This window comes from Xiphophorus couchianus, chromosome 12 (assembly GCF_001444195.1).
Source record: "Xiphophorus couchianus chromosome 12, X_couchianus-1.0, whole genome shotgun sequence".
In the NCBI taxonomy this organism is placed as follows: domain Eukaryota; kingdom Metazoa; phylum Chordata; class Actinopteri; order Cyprinodontiformes; family Poeciliidae; genus Xiphophorus; species Xiphophorus couchianus.
In genome coordinates this window covers 2,604,729-2,625,352 of record NC_040239.1, presented here as the reverse complement: position 1 = coordinate 2,625,352, position 20,624 = coordinate 2,604,729, and the positions used below count along the sequence as shown (strand labels likewise).

The 20,624-nt window shown below is 40.5% G+C and overlaps 1 protein-coding gene across 3 annotated transcripts in view; it reads right to left on the bottom strand.

The window, feature by feature from the left end:
- The window catches only part of dmrt1 (doublesex and mab-3 related transcription factor 1), a 39,193-nt gene that overhangs the window by 15,004 nt on the left and 3,565 nt on the right, over nucleotides 1-20,624 (bottom strand). For 2 of the 3 annotated variants that reach the window (XM_028033572.1, XM_028033571.1), the window contains 3 exons: nucleotides 17,306-17,480; nucleotides 12,681-12,841; nucleotides 1,110-1,284 (listed from right to left, as the gene is read on the bottom strand). In XM_028033572.1, coding sequence (XP_027889373.1) covers nucleotides 1,110-1,284; nucleotides 12,681-12,841; nucleotides 17,306-17,480 — 511 coding nt within the window. The remainder of the gene's footprint in view (nucleotides 1-1,109; nucleotides 1,285-12,680; nucleotides 12,842-17,305; nucleotides 17,481-20,624) is intronic. The other variant, XM_028033573.1, reaches the window with a different exon arrangement.

The following is a 20,624-nucleotide window of genomic DNA, read 5'->3' as shown; positions in this document are numbered from 1 at the left end:
ATATTTCAGTACTTGGTGGAGCTTTACAGCCTGAAATCCATGGACGCATACAATCGGCGTTTAAACGGATTTGTAAAGGATGTACAAACTCTTGGTATGAATAATGAGGCTCTGGTGACTGGCAGAGTAAACATACACAGTATCAAACTACTGCTACACACGTCTGTCTTAGCTAACACATTAAAGCTATGTTAGCTAAATTAATGTTGCTAGTTTGACAGTAAGAACTACAGCATATTTCACTGATATTAATCTCAGTACTACACCCAGGTGGGTAGAGTACTCAAAAATTATAATCAAGTAGCAGTTAGAATGTACTTATAAGTTATTAAAGCAAGTCGCCTAAAAATGATTATTTCACAACAACACTTTTGAAACCATTTTAAAATGTAAAGAGCAAGAAGATTTGCTGAAGAAAAATAATTGAAATAGTCAGAAACAGATTTTCCATCCTGGACAAATTAGTCCCTGTAATCTCAGTTTTTGCTGCCACTTTGCTTTCCATCAGTAATCTCACTCTTATTACATACTTGTCTGCATTCTTTAGATATTTCCAAAAAACACTTTACTGAAGATGATAAGCAACGCACATAATCTGATTCACCCACATTCCCTGGTAATAAAGAAGACATAAACTCCAGGCAACCAGCAACGCTGTGCTGAGATTCTCATCTGAGTTCTGGAAAGAAATCTACTGCTGCACAAATCAGAGATTAAATCTGCTTCATCTGTAAACATGGTGAAAAGAAACAAAGCAGCACTGTTTGGGACTTCTTGAACAGATCTACACAGTTTATATCCTATTCCCCTTTATAATTCCCAATAATTCGCCTGAATCATATTTTAATACGTTTTCTGTTGTATTTTAAACATCAGAAAAGCATTTAGCTGATTAAAGCAGTAAAGCAAAGCCTTAAAATTTATTGATGAGATCCTGCATACACGGAAAGTACTGGATTTGCAGTAAAGTTTAGTGCAAGTGAAAATGAAATTTTATGACACTCTCGACTTGAATGCAGTCCTCCCTTGGATGTTCTGTTGATAAAGTCTGGGTAAAAGTTTATGGGGCCTTATAAGTGTGTGTGTTGGAGTGTTTCTGTGTTACTCACAGCCTGCCATGGTCTCAGAGCAGCTGTTGTTCTCCTCCAGGCTGACGAAGGGTGGCACACAGGTGGTGGAGCCCAGATTCTGGGTCAGGTAGGTGGCCCCGGGGTAATAAGAGTGCATCCGGTACTGGGAGGACACGCCGTGGCTCGGGAGGCGGCCGTCCCCATGGGGCATCTGCTTTAAACAAAAAACAACAAAAATGTCACATTTATATGTAGAATACACAGTAATTAGATGTGCACTGTAAAACTGGCCAAAATCTTCACCTTGATCTGGCCTGATCTGTGACTCAGAATCTGTTTCCAGTTGCTGAACACAGCTTATATAAGCACTAGCAAGGCACACTCTTCAGTGTCGGTGTTGCTACCGCAGGAAAACAACTCAAAGTTAGCTACTTTCACAATAAGTAAAGTGTAAAACTAAAGATTTTTAAAGGAAACTAGTTTCTACCAAAGCATGTCAATCAGTCTGTTACAGTAAATAGCATCATTTTAGTCCTTCATCATTTAAATTTTTGGTTGAATTGTCCCACCCTTCAGGTACAAACTAAACATGTTCATGTTTAACCTGCAATTTTAATTGTATTTCTTATTAAACAGAAAAAATGCAATTGCAAACTTGTGTTTTCTCAACATCAGACTATCAAAAAAGGTGAACGCACATTTGTGCCTTAGCAAGCTAATGCAACATATACCTTCAAGCATTCAAACACTAAAGGTACATGTACACAAGTAGGGGTTCTTCTATTTGTTTATGGAACATATTTATAGAATATAAACTCCTAGAAGTGCAAATAAATCTTTTTAAACAAAGTGCAGTCATACTGGATTTTGAGGTTGAGGCGTGTCTGTCTTTCTCTCTTGAATTTTAGACTTCTGGCCTTTATATGTTCAGTAAACAAGAAAAAAAATACTAAGAAAGAAAATCAGCTCATATTAACTTTTTAGGAGTTTGTCTGAGGTTACATTTACATTTTTGGTAAAACAATAATCAATTCTTTCTCATTTCAATTCTAACAGAGAACAGCTTGTTCTCTGTCAGTTCGACGCCCGTGCAAAGGCTCAGATTAACTGCAACAAAAATGTTACAAAGACAGAGAGAGCAAACAAAATCCGTGCACAAACGTTTTAATGTAAACGCTGTAGCAAAAGCCTGCACAGGCCCATTCCTTTCTTCAAAAGCAGTTGCAGATTAAACATAAATTACACACATTTTAAAAACAACTTACATCCAAAAATGTCACACTGTATTCATATATATCTGTGATAATTGTTGCTACCACTACATGACCTGATGCAGCTCCAGACATTCATAAGCAACGCATTAGGAAGCAAACAGGAAATGAGCATTAGCTGCAGGAACGAGCTGCAACGCCTGGCGCCTTTCTCCACACCTCTGAAAACTTTCAGACAAGCTGTCTACTCAGCAGCAAGGCCGCCTCACTGAGGGTTTTCAATTTCATTTTTATGGAATTTGATTTCTGTCAGCCTGTAATATGTCACCCGTATTGTCCACACCATCAGCTCTGCGACAGCTTTATAAACTGTTATTTAAGCTACACTCCGCTCTTGTATTGGGCTGTGAAAAATACAACAGAGATTGGAATGGAGTCTTCAAAGTGCACTAAGCTTATGGCTCCCAGCCCACATATAGCACAGGACTAAACTGTCTTAGCAAAAGTTGCTCACAAAAGGCTTTTTTTCTGGTTAACATGGATGGTAAATATCTAGATCCAGTGTGTGGATTTGGCCTAAATGAAATATTCAGTGCCGCATGTAAAGTGCGTTATATCGATAACGATGTATTTTTTTGATGCCTGTTGGCCAGGACTTCCTTGAAAAAAAGGTGTTTAATCTCAATGATTTTTTATCCTGGAAAAATAAAGGTTAAATTAAAAAATGTAACTATGAGTATAAATCTTTTTTGAAAAACATATAAACTGTATAAATTGGTCATTAAGCTTGCCATCTTAATGCTTCTGTGCAAATTGTGCACAAAAGCGGTCTTCTTTCTCACTGCACTGTGTCAAACGAACCAAAGCCCTTGAGCAACCTGTTCCCCTCCTTGCCTGTGGGGGCGCTGCAACAAGAAGGAAACAACATGAAAACCTCTGAAGGCACCTTCCTTCTTCACGAAATGTAAATGACTCATCATTTCTCCCACTATTGCTAGAGTAGCGCATTGTTTTGGTGATATTTACCCAGAATGCCCAGCGCTTCCTGCTTTTGGAGCGGTCTCCAGTCCCTTTAATGTTAACAAATGCATTCAAACCTCACCAAAGTTCACTGAACCGAACCAGACCGAGGTTTGTAGGCAAACGAGAGTGCATGTTGTGTGTATTGTAGGATTTGCTTTTTGTCTTTAGTTAAAGACCACAAACCATTTTACCCATTAGAGCATTTAAGCTACTCATACATTTGTTTTGGTTGTATTTACCCAGAATGCCCTGCGCTTGTAGTTTGCTTCCTGCTTTTGGAATGGTTTCCGGTCCGCTTGGCGTTGACATATGTATTCAAACAGAACCAGAGTTCATATCACCTGAACCGAGCCTGAGGTTTTTAGGCAGACCAGAGTTCACTTTTTTGGTCCACATCAGAGTTTGATGTTGGATTCACACATTCAAAAACAAACCAGACTTTCTAGGCAAAGTCTGCTTATAGTGAACTAAACGGTTGGTGTGAATGGGCCTTACAACACCAACAGTTTCAAGTTGAGAGTAATTTTTTTACGTACTGTGTATAAGTACAAGAAGATCTACTGTTTTGTATTTTTACATTCAACTAATAATCTATAACAGAAAGAAAAGTGCACTGAAGCTTCCTAATAATGAAAGTTTCCACACATCTACAGCTTATAAGCTGACTTGTTGAGTCTCAGGGGGCTTATTACCGCCCTGACAGTGCCTGTCTTCTTATCTGGCACCATCTTCTGTCTGGAAGCTCTTTGCCACCCTTATTTTATCACCATCCACCTGCATGGCAGCCAAGCACCGAGAGCAGAGCAGAGCAGAGCAGAGCAGAGTAGGGAGATGGCCTTACGCTGATAACAACCGCAATGTTTCCTCTGGGGCTGCACGTTGGAAAGGGATTAGCTGGGACCTCAAGTTCACTTACTAAAGATTACTTACATGGATCTTATTTCACAGCCCAACACAAAGTAGGGCAAAACTGTGAAGCAGAAGGTAAATGATACCTGCTTTTATAAAACTTTGAGAAATAAAACACTGAAAAACGTAATGGGGTTTTGTGTTCAACTCAAAAGAGTCAATATTTTGTAAAAAAAAAAATTTTTTTAATTCTAATTCAATTTTGACCAGTCACAAGAAAGGTGTGCTACCAAGATTTGTGATGGGAATGATGAATTCAGGGTGATGTGCTTTTACAGGAACTCAAGAAGAATCCTCTTGGCCTGTCAGCTCCGGGGGGCAGCCATGTCTTGTATAATTGTATGTTGCTGTTGTTTAGATATATTAATAAAACTATAATCTGCATACTTCAAACTCCAAAATTAGGTTACTTCATGAGGTAAGTTATAGCTAATATGCATCATACCTAAATTTATATATGTGCATATGCTATATTCGAATTAATCTGCACCTAATTTAGCATTTATTTGACAACAAAAACAATTAATTTATATATAACTGTAAATAAAAACTGCTGTAGGGGTCAAAGGGCAAGAACATGAATGCAGAGTTTGCTACATTAATCTTTTTTGTAATTCATCCTTCACTTTACAATGTGCAACTTTGTGTTAGTCTTTAAAAAGTCATTAATTTCACCAGCTATAGCTTAAATAAATTTCCAAAAGTTCAGGCGGTATTAATATATTTACAATGGACTGTATAAAGTAAGAACATAACAGTTAAACCAAATAAACAGATGTGTTCAGGACGCATATCCTGAAAGGATAAAATGTTCACTTTTATTAGATGATAAAAGAATAAAAATTACATCAGAAACTGACCTAATCTTTGATTAGTACGAGAAGATATGAAACTGTGTTTTATGAAATAATTTTTCCTGAAAATATAAAACATTCATTCTTAACTGGGTACCTCAAGGATGACGCTTGAAATTTAATAAAACTGAAGTATGGTCAAATAAATAGACTATTTTTAAGCAAAAAACAATAAAAGTTAAAAAAAAAAGTCATTTTTCTCCTTCCCACTGTTTGTTTGTGGCATTAATAGAATCCACAAATAATAAACTCTGGAATTACAAAAAGAGTGGCCAGTAAATTTAGAGAATCACATCACGTAACCCCTTCAACCCGACAGCCTGCCAAAATAAATCATAAATCACAAAGGAGGATGGCTAAATTATGCTAAAGAGCGCTAACTGATTAGCATTAATGGACTCACTTTCTTCCTCAAGCGCTGAAGCATGGCGGTTTGTTCTTCTGCCGACAGACAATACCATTAACCTTTGCAATTTAGCCTCTGCAGGGTGGCAGAGGCAGTGACCCCAAAACTAGATGTTGCTACTGGAGGAAACCGGAGGGAGGCAGAGAGAGGTGGGAAAAATGATCTTCATAAAAAAACCAAACCACATCGTCAGGGATCAGGGGAGAGTTATAGTTATAATCTGCTTCATGCATAATCTAATTTCCTTTGGACACAACAGAGGTACATTCCAGTATAAATCAGTGCATGTACACACAGCTGGAGGAGGGACCAAATGCTAGCTGCCAGATGAAACTAACAACTAAGTTTAACTGCATTTTGAAACCATTACTATTTGCACTAACCTTTTACTCAGTACCTACCTTTTTAAAAGTATAATGTTTTAAATTATGGAAGTATATTCTGAGTAAATTAAAAATGATCAGCCTTTATTGTCGGACACAGGAGGTCAGCAGAGTTGAATATTTCGAATGTAGCTGCAACCACTTGATTCACCAATAAAACCAAAAATAAAAATGTAAAAAAATTCTAATATTTCATCCTGCTGACCATGACGAGTACCTTTAAAGGCACAAAAGGGGAAATTAATGCCAATTCTACTTTCTAGGACAAACGCAGAGAAGCAGTGGCACATTTATGTTACTCTATGTATTGATTTATTTCCGTTACATTACCACAATGTGTGGAAGAATGTTGTTTGATTTGACAGATAATGACAGCAAAGTAACCAGTAACTCCAAATATTCTTCATCCATCCATCCATCCATCTTCTTCCGCTTATCCGAGGTCGGGTCGCGGGGGTAGCAGCTTCAGAAGGGAGGCCCAGACTTCCCTCTCCCCAGCCACTTCTTCTAGCTCCTCCGGGGGAATCCCGAGGCGTTCCCAGGCCAGCCGAGAGACATAGTCCCTCCAGCGTGTCCTGGGTCTTCCCCGGGGCCTCCTCCCGGTGGGACGTGCCCGGAACACCTCACCAGGGAGGCGTCCAGGAGGCATCCTGACCAGATGCCCAAGCCACCTCAACTGGCTCCTCTCGATGTGAAGGAGCAGCGGCTCTACTCTGAGTCCCTCCCGGATGACTGAGCTTCTCACCCTATCTCTAAGGGAGAGCCCAGCCACCCTACGGAGAAAACCCATTTCGGCCGCTTGTATCCGCGATCTCGTTCTTTCGGTCATGACCCAAAGCTCATGACCATAGATGAGGGTGGGAACGTAGATCGACCGGTAAATCGAGAGCTTCGCTTTTTGGCTCAGCTCTCTCTTCACCACGACGGACCGGTACAGCGCCCGCTTGACAGCAGACGCTGCGCCAATCCGCCTGTCGATCTCCCGCTCCCTTCTTCCCCCATTCGTGAACAAGATCCCGAGATACTTAAACTCCTCCACTTGGGGCAGGACACCCCCCCTGACCCGGAGAAGGCACTCTACCCTTTTCCGGCTCAAGACCATGGCCTCGGATTTGGAGGCACTGATCCCCATCCCGGCCGCTTCACACTCGGCTGCGAACCGATCCAGCGAGAGCTGCAGATCACGATCTGATGAAGCCAAAAGGACCACATCGTCTGCGAAAAGCAGAGATGAGATCCTGAGGCCACCAAATCGGATCCCCTCAACACCTTGGCTGCGCCTAGAAATTCTGTCCATGAAAGTGATGAACAGAATCGGTGACAAAGGGCAGCCCTGGCGGAGTCCAACTCTCACCGGAAACGAGCCCGACTTACTGCCGGCAATGCGGACCAGACTCTGACACCGGTCATACAGGGACCTGACAGCCCGTATCAAAGGGCCCGGTACCCCATACTCCCGGAGAACCCCCCACAGGGCTCCCCGAGGGACACGGTCGAACGCCTTCTCCAAGTCCACAAAACACATGTAGACTGGTTGGGCGAACTCCCATGCACCCTCCAGGACCCTGCTGAGGGTGTAGAGCTGGTCCAGTGTTCCACGACCAGGACGAAAACCACACTGCTCTTCCTGAATCCGAGGTTCGACTATCCGACGGACCCTCCTCTCCAGGACCCCTGAATAGACCTTGCCAGGGAGGCTTAAGAGTGTGACCCCTCTATAATTGGAGCACACCCTCCGGTCCCCCTTTTTGAACAGGGGGACCACCACCCCAGTCTGCCAATCCAGGGGAACTGCCCCCGATGTCCATGCGATATTGCAGAGTCGCGTCAACCAACACAACCCTACAACATCCAGAGCCTTAAGGAACTCCGGGCGGATCTCATCCACCCCCGGGGCCTTGCCACCGAGGAGCTTTTTAACCACCTCGGCGACCTCGCCCCCAGAGATTGGAGAGCCCAACCCAGAGTCCCCAGGCTCCGCTTCCTCAGTGGAAGGCATGTTGGTGGGATTGAGGAGGTCTTCGAAGTACTCTGCCCACCGGCCCACAACGTCCCGAGTAGAGGTCAGCAGCACACCATCCCCACTATAAACAGTGTTGGTGCTGCACCGCTTCCCCCCCCTGAGACGCCGGATGGTGGACCAGAATCGCCTCGAAGCCGTGCGGAAGTCTTTCTCCATGGCCTCTCCAAACTCCTCCCACACCCGAGTTTTTGCCTCAGCAACCGCCCGAGCCGCATGCCGCTTCGCCCGCCGGTACCCATCAGCTGCTTCCGGAGTCCCACAGGCCAAAAAGGCTCGATAGGACTCCTTCTTCAGCCTGACGGCATCCCTCACCGAAGGTGTCCACCAACGGGTTCGAGGGTTGCCGCCGCGACAGGCACCGACAACCTTGCGGCCACAGCTCCGATCGGCCGCCTCGACAATGGAGGCACGGAACACGGTCCACTCAGACTCCATGTCCCCCACCTCCCCCGGGACGTGTTCGAAGTTTTGCCGGAGATGGGAGTTAAAGCTCCGTCTCACAGGGGATTCCGCCAGACGTTCCCAGCAGACCCTCACAACACGTTTGGGCCTGCCAGGTCTGACCGGCTTTCGCCCCCACCACCGGAGCCAACTCACCACCAGGTAGTGGTCAGTGGACAGCTCCGCACCTCTCTTCACCCGAGTGTCCAAGACATACGGCCGCAGATCCGATGAAACGATGACAAAGTCGATCATCGAACTGCGGCCTAGGGTGTCCTGGTGCCAAGTGCACATATGGACACCCTTATGCTTGAACATGGTGTTCGTTATGGACAATCCATGGCGAGCACAGAAGTCCAGCAACAGAACACCGCTCGAGTTCAGGTCGGGTGGGCCGTTCCTCCCAACCACGCCCCTCCAGGTCTCACTGTCGTTGCCCACGTGAGCGTTGAAGTCCCCCAGCAGAACAAGGGAGTCCCCAGGAGGAGCACTCTCCAGTACCCCCTCTAAGGACTCCAAAAAGGGTGGGTAATCTGAACTGTCGTTCGGCCCGTAAGCACAAACGACAGTCAGAACCCGTCCCCCCACCCGTAGGCGGAGGGATCCTACCCTCTCGTTCACCGGGGTAAACCCCAACGTACAGGCGCCGAGATGGGGAGCAACAAGTATGCCCACTCCTGCCCGACGTCTCTCTCCCTGGGCAACTCCAGAGTGGAAGTATGTCCAGCCCCTCTCAAGGAGACTGGTTCCAGAACCAGAGCCATGCGTCGAGGTGAGACCGACTATTTCTAGCCGGAACCTCTCGACCTCACGCACTAGCTCCGGCTCCTTCCCCACCAGAGAGGTGACATTCCACGTCCCAAGAGCCAGTTTCTGCAACCGAGGATCGGACCGCCAGGGTCCCCTCCCTTGGCCGCCACCCATCACACAGTGCACCCGACCCCTTTGGCCCCTCCCACGGGTGGTGGGCCCATGGGAGGGGGGGCCCATGTTTCCTCTTCGGGCTGAGCCCGGCCGGGCTCCATGGGTAAAAGCCCGGCCACCAGACGCTCGCCATCGTGCCCCCCCTCCAGGCCTGGCTCCAGAGTGGGGCCCCGGTGACCCGCGTCCGGGCGAGGGAACACCAAGTCCAAGGTTTTCCTTCATCATTGGGGTCTTCGGGCTGCACTTTGTCTGGTCCCTCACCTAGGACCTGTCTGCCTTGGGTGACCCTACCAGGGGCATGAAGCCCCAGACAGCATAGCTCCTAGGATCATTGGGGCACTCAAACCCCTCCACCACGATAAGGTGGCAGCCCATGGAGGAGCCAAATATTCTTAATTACAATTTTTTTTCTGTTGTTGTATTATTTGTTTAAGCAAATAATAATCTTCTAGTATTGTAATGTTGAAGCCATACTGCCCACTATTAGAATCAAAGAACATTTGGTCCAACCAAGCAGAAAAGGTCAGGGATTCATAGACTGATTATTTCACATCTGATACTCTGGAAGACTCGGTTCAATTGGGGACAAAATTGCAACATTTGTTACATTTTCAGCTGCTGTGGTTCTCTTTCACACTGCAGTGGGTCAGACGGCCCAAACCTTTATAAACACCTGTTCTCCTTCTTGCCTGTGGGGGCGCTGCATCGAGAACCACTAAAGGAAACAACACAAAAACCACTGAAGAAGACACTAAGCGCAACTTCCTTTTTCACAAAATGTAAACAAAAATGGAGTGGTGTCAGATTTTAGCTGTTGGAGGATTTCTCTTTGGTGTTCTGCTACTAGCGCTAAACTAGCATATAGAGCTTTGGAACGTGACGTCACTGCTCTAAACGTAGGGATATGAGCGCCATCTTGTGAGGCCATATACAGTACATAACCGACAAATCGACTGTCTCACAGATATTTTTAATTTTTGAATCTAAGTTACTTAAAATTATTTAGCAATGGTTCGAATTTGCTGCATTATTGGATGTAATGTCCAATGGCACGACCAAAGCGGTAAAAAGATGGAAAACGGAATTTCGTTTCACTGTTTTCCTGCCTGTAAACAACGCGAGGAGGCTAAGCTATCGCGGCTAACAAAAAGGAGACGAATATCCCGGGTATCAGCGGTGAGACGTCCTGATATTACGCCCTCCAACATCCCAAGTTATCTACGAGTTTGCTCCAGACATGTCCATTCTGGTGAGTGTCTAAATTCGCTTTGTTGCTGTTGTGTCATAATGTTTAGCTATGATTTTGTCCGGGTGACTCATGTTCAGTTACGTTGAGTTCATCTAAGTGGGTCAACCTTGTTTAGGTCAGGCTTCTATTTTTTATGTAGCATAGTCCGAGTTTTGTCAGTGGACATCGAGGTTATTTCATTATTGTGAAGTAAACTATTTTACTAGTGTTATCAAATTTACAGCATTAATACTGATGTGTGTTCCGATATGTTCTCTTCAAGGCAAACCGACCTATGAAATGGATTAGTTCAATCCAGACTGAATCTGGGTCACTGAGAGGTAAACGCCACGACATCGGACCGACATGCGCGTCAATTAAAGAGGCGATACAGCAAAACCATGTTGGATCAACAAGTTACAGAGACTGTTTTCATTATTTACCCCAGAAGAGGTAAATCATGAAAACACAGCAGCGGAGGCTGTAGAAGAGGAGGAAGTTGGAGAGACTGAGGAGGAAACCCCAGGAGAGAAGCTCAGCAAGGCTGCAGACTCTGAAGAGGAACATGAACCATTTGTGTTGAAATATGTGTTCAGTTGGAAGTGGCTGTTTTTTCTCATTTAATAATTTAATGTGGTAAAACATTCATGATACGTTTGATTCAAGCTCTTCAAGTTGCAGGTAAACAGGTGATGAAATGAATCACATTTTAAGTAAAAATTTGATATTTAAAATATTTCAGGTAATAAACATGCATGTTATGAAAGATTATATTTTTAAATAAACATTTTATGTGATTAAAGTAAACAATTATATAACCAGACATTTTGCAGTAAACATTTAATGTAAACAATCAAACCAGATGAAAGAGCCCATCTTTAAACATTTAATGTGTAATTAAACATTTCAGAGTAAACAATAAAGGTGACAAGTAAATGTTATGAAATAAATCACACTTTAAGGAAATATTTGTTGTATTTAACATATTTCAGGTAAGAAGTGAACATGTAATGAAATTGATCCTGTTCTAGAATTTTATGTAATTGAACATTACAGGTAACAAATGTGATGATCATCTGAGGTAATACATGTTATGAAAAAAAAAACATTTAAACATTTTTTAAAATATAAAATAAAAAAGGGGTCAAAATGTAATAAAGATGAGTGTGCTTCATCTATACAGTCTAAAAGAACAATTTCACACTGATTTTGAGTTAATGGGGCAACGATTTGGAAGCTATTGAAGAAAACATTTAATATTAAAATTATTCAAAATATTGAATATGACTTAAAAATTTTAATAGAGGATATTGTGTTTCGTGTAATAGCATGAATTATCACTTTGTTGTATCAGTTGGTCACACGGCATTTATTTACAGGAGTGTTTGGTTCGGAAACTGACGGTCCCCAAACCTCCGAGCGCTTGAGGAGGGAGCGCTAGAGAACAGCTGGCCGGAATTAGCGTTCATAAATCGGATCAACCTTGAGCTAAACGGTCCTTACTCCAATATCCAACTTGAAAACAACTTCGATGCGGTCGGTAACACAATGAAAACGCCGGAATAAAGTTTGTTTTGGTCTGTAGCCTCAAAAGATGGCGCAGAGCGACCGCGAGACGTAAACGTCACACGCAGTGACGTCAGTTCCAAAGCTCTATTGGTTTTGGTTGTATTTACCCAGAATGCCCTGCGCTGTAGTCCACTTCCTGATTTTGGATCTGTCTCCGGTCCCCGTGGTGTTCACATATGTATTAGAACCGAACCAGAACTTTTATAATCCACATCAGAATTCGATTATGCATTCACAACTCCACAAGCAAACCGGATTTTCTAAACAAATTAACTGGAGTTTGATTAAAGCGGACTAGACAGGACTGGTGGGAGCGATCGGGTCGGGTCTGCTGACCATAATGACCCAACGATTGCACAGATGACTTCATTAACAGCTTTATACCTCATGTGAATATCTACGACTTCTCCAAATGGTTTCTTCTGTTTGACTGAACTATATTTGCTTCCTTGTTGTTCTGTTGAAATTTAAAGTTGTTTTACTTTAGATGTCTGGATGTAGATAATTTTTAATGCAAGTTTTCAAAGACAGCCTACAAATGAAGTAGGCTTTAACTTAAGAAAACAGCATACAAAGTTCTATTTGCATTGGCAGATTATTTCACTTGAAACATGACATATTTCTCATGTTGTGTGTTACCTGGTACTGTGGGTAGTTGTACAGATTGGTATAGTAGGGGGGGTAGCGTGACTGCTGGTAGAAGTTGTAATAGGAGGTTTCCAGCAGAAGGTCAGAAGTTCCCTCAGCATGAGGCCTAACAGAGGAAGAGGAGGGACTGGAGGACGCTGAAGAGCGACTTCCTGGAAAAAAGAATTAAAGCGTAAGTCTAAGATTGTGTCAAATAAAGTGTTGTGGCCTTTTATCTGTAATCTGTATTTCTATCATGTAAACTAAAGTAAAGATTTATCTTTTCATATTCTTTAATTATTTTCCAGCTCCAGTTAAAAAAACACTCAGAGGGCATTACTTCAGCTCCACCTGGATGAAATGTTTGCTGTAGTAGAAGTTTTCCTGAGCGTCTTTTTCAAACCAAGATTAAACAGCGCCATCTGCTGGTGCTGGTAAAGGTTATATTTACTTTAAAATATGTAGACCTGTCACAATGAGAATATTGTCTGAAATTTTAATTAGAGGAGGAATTTAGCTAGAAAGATAGACTTATTACAAAGTGAAAATTTATTTCAAGCATTTGTTTCTGTTCATTTTGGTGATTTACAACTGATGCATAATCTTTAAAAAAACAAAATGTAAATAAAATCATCAAAATAATACACAAGACCAATAAAAATATTTTTTACTGGAGAAATGTTGGAGAACCCACATTTAAAAAACACAAAGAAAACCAAATAAATCAACCAATGAAGCTGGTTTTCAATGAAGTCTTTAGAAATAAAAATATGTTTTCAGATTTGCTTTTGTTTTTGTAAGGTTTTATTAAATAGTAATATTAAATATAATATAAAATTAGTTTGCATTTTGCATATATGCACATGTTCTAGACATCTTCCTCAGGAAATGATATGGATATTTCTAACTCAGTAGCTTTCTAAGAGTGAACAATGGGCTTTAATCTTCAAGTTTTGTTTAAAAAATAACAGTAGAAAAGCCAATATTTGTCCACGTTTTTGTTTGAAATAGATATAATATTACAGGGATCTTGCAGGGTTAAAGTTTGTGTATGTATGGACATGCTGGAAGATTAAATAAAAATGTTTTGTGAAACTAATTTAGCTGTATCTCAAATAGCATATAAGAGAATAAGGATCTTCAATAGATTGGTATTAATAGTGGATAATTTAGTAAATAAAAACAAAAGATATATTTAAAAAACATAAATAAAGTGCATAATATTAACAGAAGTTCAGTATTTCTACAGAAAGGAAGCTGTGTGGAAGTCTGGCAGATCTATTCGTGAAAAAATTTATTTATTTTTTCTGTTTCAAACATCAAAACAATCTTTTTCCAAAGAATCATGGCACTTTTTTATCATTATGAGTTATAAAGATGACTAAACTGTGTTTTTATGCACTTTGGGTTTAACACAAGGAATGGAGCACCGAATCCTGCAGTTGTTCCTGTAATCTCAGCATCTTTCTACTAAATATTTCTTTCTTCCACTCAACTTTCCTTTCATTTGTATTAGGAAGCCAGAAATTAACCTTAGGGCATTCCTTTACAATAAATTGTAATCATCCAAAGGAGAAATGAACTGCATCACTGAATGACTAAAATGACCGAACTTTGCAGTGACATTCAGATCGAGATGGACCTGTGTGATGGATAATTCTTCCAGGATGAAAAGTTCAAGATAATTACTGGCTATCTGTTGTGCTTTCCTTATCAGCAAGGCCACATTCCTCTCAGGCAGACCACGATCTTTTGGTTTTGCACAATGAAGACACTGTGCATCCCTGAATCCTCAGATATTAAGTCTTTTGTCCCCGCTCCGAAGCCAATCTTGTCATCACCGTATCAATGAGTGCTTCACTCCTCTTTCCAGCACAGCTCGCTCTCACTGTTCTGAGGACAAAGTTGACTTTTTTTCACTCAGCAAAGCAGGGAGAAACGGATCATAAGCAGCCTTGACCTTCATCACATGACAGGTCCATATCATACGTTCCCTGCTAACGAGCCTCCTACTAGGATAAAGTCAACAATGGAAAAACTGTTTTCTGCTGCAAGCCGGGAGCGAGCGCAGAACTGAGTCAGCAGGTGCCTCAGAGATTAGAGGCGTTCTGACCGACATGCATGTAATTATAGCTGAAATAACACTATTTAGCTTGCCAGGATTTTATCAGACAAACACCAACTTGGTACTAATTTTGATACATTTTCTCCCAAAAATGTTGACTTGTTTTCTTTTTAAAGACTAAAGCAAGAAAACATACAAATGATAGCAGCTTTATATAGCCAAACCTGAAATAAGCAAAAACATTTAAATAAGTTTGCAACACAATGACAATCAATATGGTGATTTATGCACATATTAGGCCTTGACGATATGGCTGAAAAACGCATCACAATATAAACGTTTCATATCAGTTGATATCAACAATAATTTATTATTTTTTTGTTTTAAATATCTGAAATTCTGCCATGCTGGTGGAGTGACTTTTGCTGTTCTATCCACAGTTTTCACTTCCTGTTTTTTTTAAAGTGCATATCTAAAGTTCTTTTAAATGGTAGAATATTTCCTGAGGTCAAATTATTTGGTTTATAATTAGCTAGCAAATGTTTTGAAGTGTTAAATCAACCAAATATCTCTCCTAGAAAAAGCGCGTGGTTTGAGTGATGCAACTGGAGGAGAACGGAGCCCAGTGGCTGCAGCCTGTTTGCTGAGCTTATTAAATATTCCAGAGGTATGAATATTTTTTTGCTTAATTATATGTATGCTTGTTATTATTATTCTACCGTGGCAGATGTATTGAATAAAAATATCTGAATATTTGTAAATGTAAATGCACATTTCCAAAATTCTCTTAGCGGTTAGCACTGCCGTTAGCATTCCCAGGTCTGTTAGCATTTATAGGTCTGTTAGCATGTTGTTTTCCATTCCAATATCTGCTCTTCTACCATTTATCTCTGTTTACTATGCTGTCAGTAGCTCTAGCTTCTGGCTCACCTGTGAGCTTTCAATCTTAAACATGTAGCCAATTTGATTTAACGGTCACCTTCTCCAGGTCTGATTCAATGATTTTAGCTGCACAGTCCTGAACGTTTTCCTGTCTAATATCATCGGTGGTCTATTTTTAGGGGAAAGCTTAGCAGGAAAGGTAGAGGCAGTAATAGCACCGTTTATTTTGAAATATGAGTGGTAGGATCTTAAACTGCTGCTGCACAAGTTACTCAACAGGTTGTTGCTAGGCAACCAGGGAGAGAGTCGGTTAGCTGATGCCACCAACCTTGTTTAGCTCGCCGATTGAGCCTACATCTCCCAGAATGCTGTGCAGTTCTGGATCAGAGTTTAGTGAATATTCTATATATTTAATATTGAATATTCTATCAGACGTATTATCTATTGATATTGATCACGTTTCTATAGCAATCAATATTGTTATTGATTTATTGTCCAGACCTACATTTAACTTTTTCTACTAGGAAAAGGTTTGACATCAAATGTGGTTTATCACAACCAGGCCTGATTACGGCCACTCCTGTTCTCAATCCAGAAATCACTTCAAAAGGACCCGTCTGACAAAATTAATAACAATTAAAGATCCTTAAAAAGCTCGACATCATGGTGAAAGTCCACGCAGTGAACTCAGATGAGAATGTCGAAATGGGGAACTATGAATATGAAGTAATTCACTTTTAAGTTGCATTAACTGAATTCCGAAGATCTGGTTCTCGATTAGGTTGTTATTATGAAAAAGCTTTTCCTTCTGCTTCCCCTCATTCATTGTATCCAGTTGTTTTTGTCACCTGTGGGTTCTGCACAGTCAAATGGCCGAAACAGAGCAAGCGAGTGGCACAGCTATTATTGTTCTAATAACAAGCTGAGTCAGCAGCAGTCCCTTTTTTTTTCTCCAGAGGATTTTGAAACATTAAAAAGATTGCCTGGTGTTTATACCTAATCTGTGATTTTTTTCCCTCTGAGATAATATTTAAAATTCTATTATTAATTCAATTCAACCATAAAAGGTGCTGCAGAACAGTTTCAGGAAAGGGAATGTACATAATTTCATTTTGGTGCAGTAATGCCATTAAAACGAACGTGAAACTCACATTACCAAGCTACTGGGTCTACACATATAACCCAGTTTGTTATATAATATTCATATTAAAATTATGAATATTAAAGGGTTCCAGCTGTATTGTCACCCCTCTTTTTTAATTCAACACATTACCTGCAGTGTTTCTTTTCCAACATATAAAGTTGAACTGGAAGAAAATGATGCCAGATTGAAACCTTCCTTTTAGAAACATATTTTTGAACACAATCAGTGCTGCCACAGATATTGACACCCCTAATGAGAACTTTAAAATAAATTTAAATTCAGCATATATTTTTATTTGTAATGGGATCAAAACCTCTAGGAACTTCTGAATAGTTTGTTTCCCTGGGGTTGAAATATGACAGGACACGGTCAGATAAAGCCTGGAAAATGAGCTCAGTTTATCTTGCCACCACAAAAAGTGAAGTTCACTGTTAGAGAGTGACATTATAAGGGTTATCACGTCTCCATAGCAACCATTAAAAGCTAGCAGAAAACAAGCCTTTTCAATCCTACAACCACAAACGTGAACATGACACAGATGCTCACCTGACACAGCGAGGGATGAGTGGCTGAAGTTGGTGGATGGACTGGATCGGCCCTCCACAGAGAAGAGGCAGTCGGCAGCGGCTTCGTTTTTCACCATCACATCGGGGCCGGACAGATTGACGGGGGCACTGATGCCCAGCTCCTCCTCCTGGGCCTGCTGCCTCCTCAGAGCAACCTGAACGCGGAAAAGACTGATTAGAAACCATCTGCTTAGAAATGTTACCTTCATTTGTAATTACGCCTGTCACGATAAACGATAAATCAATTAATCTTACGATAAATTAAAACTATCGACGTCATTTTAATTATCGGCATTATCGTCTCTTCCGGCCTTTTTCTCTTTCTGTTAATGACACTGAATGAAAAAAGGCTCAACTCCGGTGCTCTCCACTGACCCTCCCTTCCTCATTTCCTTAGTGTAAAGCCCAGTGCACACGACACGATCTTGGAGCTGTCGGCTGATTGTCGGCCCATTTTCAAAACCTGACAAACCACACATTAGCCGACAGAAATCCTAGGTATAACGGTTCGATCGGGTTCGGTCCTGCCGTGTGGTGTCCAACAATGGGCACAAAATAATGGCTACAAGTTCAGTTAACTAATTTTAAAACCAGGCATTAATCAATGCTTTACTACAATCTACCTGCAATGCATGTGGCTAGTGTCAGCGTAAAGTCCTGACTGAATGAAAATCATTATAACCTATTTACGTCACGTTAACAAAGAACAGCTGAAAAGTTACCGGGTTTATCAACTGCGGTAGCAATTTGGCTCCAACTCCTCCTCTTGTCATTTCTATATTCTTTGAACAAAATGTTGAATAAACATTAATGTTGTTTCCACATATCATCTCCAATATCTACTGGACTTCAGGTGTCAGCTGTTTGGGATTCCCCTCCATAATTTCCCCTCAGAAATCCCTGTCACATTCAATGGGCTGAGTTAAAGCTCCCAGTCGGGAAAAACCCCTGATTTAGATCAGAGCGGCAACGATGATCTACCGCAGGGGTGCTCAAACTTTTGATACCAAGATCTACTTTTTCTCTCACCAGCCGGCTGAGATCTACCTCATGACACAAAGACATAAAAATTGTATATTAAACTCTATTGACTTATTTTATATGCAAATATACATCAGTTATAGCAGAAATAATAAAGTGATAGAAAACCTAATGCAGTATATTTCTTCCTCAGTGAGATTCTCCTACCGTTTTACACTCTCTCTCTCTGTCTTTGTCGTTAAGCACGCCCGTTGCCGTGGCAACCGCCTTTTAGCGATTACGTTAAAAACGTGACATTCAGTCCGTTACGATGTCAAGTTTCCAGGCTTGATATTTATTTCTCGATTATTGGTTGATTAGCTAATGTAAACTCCTGCCCTGCTAGTCAGTTGGTCTTTGAGTCGCCTGTTTTGTTGTTTTTTGTTAATGGAACTGAAACGCACTGAATTGCGCAACACCTTGTTGAAACAATAATTACTGAGAATATAAATTTTAACAGGTTTTGTTGATTTTTTTAAAAAAAATTATTGTTCTTTAATGAAGCTACAGACATTTAGGATCTTAGTGAATATTTTGATAAGCGCGTCAGAAGAGGAAGTTCTGGTCTCATCGTCCTGGCAGCGTTCAGTTTGTCACCAACTGCCGAGATCAACTGAAAACCTTCCCGAGATCGACGTATTGAGCCCCCTGATCTACCGTAACACACCACACACTACAGGATGATCGGTTACAAAATCGTAAGCAACAATCTTAGAACGGCCGGCGTTCTAACATTGTCTTAAGGGGAAAAACAGGGGCAAAAAACCATGTAGTGTGAACTATTGCATCAGGTAGTCGATGTGCCCATTTTCTCTATTTAAATCTAATTATTACTGAAGGGCAACATAATATACAGACTTCATAATCTGCACTCTTTTGGTTGAATGCAGTATTTATTTCCACTTTGGCTTTATGTTGTTTAGTTTTTATTCAAGTAAATTTTTTGTTAATGGAGACTGAGAATCCATTTTATTTTGTTTTTGGTTGTTTAGTTTATTTTGTTTATCAGTTCCAGTGTTTAGTGTTCTTTTGAAAATAAAGTGTATCTATCTTTGGCAGGAAATCGCATGCATTATTACATCATTTCCATTAAATCAGTGTAAAAAGGTCTTCAGACAATATTATCGTTTATCGCAATAATTTTTGAGACAATTAATCGTTCAGCAAAATTTGTTATCGTGACAGGCCTATTTCTAATTATATTTGAGAACAAATGTAACATCAGTTCTCCTAACACTTATTTTAAATGCTCACTTTAGATAAGTCAGGAAATAAAAATGAAAGGTACATTATTTCCCCCATTGAAAACATTGACTACAAACTGAGAGGAAATGTTAGAAATTCAATAAAAAAAAACATTTATTTATTCCAATGGGAAATTAAATGTTGCTGGTGTTTCAGTCTGTTTTTGATTTAAAAACTGCTATAGCAAAGATTTGCAGTGGTCAGAAGTAAGCACTATAGTTAGACATGTTGCAATGAATCAATTAATCCCACGATAAATTAAAACAAACTCAATCATTTCAATTTGCATGGTTTATTGCTTTTCTCCTTCTACCAAAAACTGGATGATAAAAGTCTTCAGTCTCAACCAGCTCTTTATTTAGATGGGCAATTTTGTTTACAGACCCATAGCTCATTTTATTTACTGTTTTTGTTGTTCTTGATATTTAAAATGTCCTCCAGTTCCAGTGTTAAATGTTCACTAGAATTTAAAGTTCATAGATTTTGGAGAATGCCTCATCTACCATATTACTTTAAAATGGTCTCAAAACAACATTATTGTTTATCACATTAACTTCTGGGACAATTTATCGTCCAGCAACATGTGTGGGATGTATTTCTGAATGGAGTTCTTGGTGTAAATTTCAATATGAAAAAAGGGAAATTATCCATATAGTTGGATCTTTGCTATTAAAATTAACTGATTGTTTATTTGTCTTAAAGAGTAATTTTTGGTTTTAAAGCTGATTAAGACGAGTCATTAGAAATCTGTTATAATCATTAATGATGAATGGACTTTTTGCAACATGTTGCTTTGTAATAATCCTGTAATATGTGTAAAATATATGCACAGCTCATCTTTGATACACTTAAAAAAGCACAGTAACAAAATAACTGTGATAAAACTTGTATATAAGTTATCCAATATATACACTTTTGATCATTTGATTATAAATTTTAGTCTCTTTGATCTTGTAATGTTGTAACTTTTTTAATAGTTTTTTTTTTTTACAACACATTGCTGTTACTTTAAATATTTAGTACTCAAATTAAAT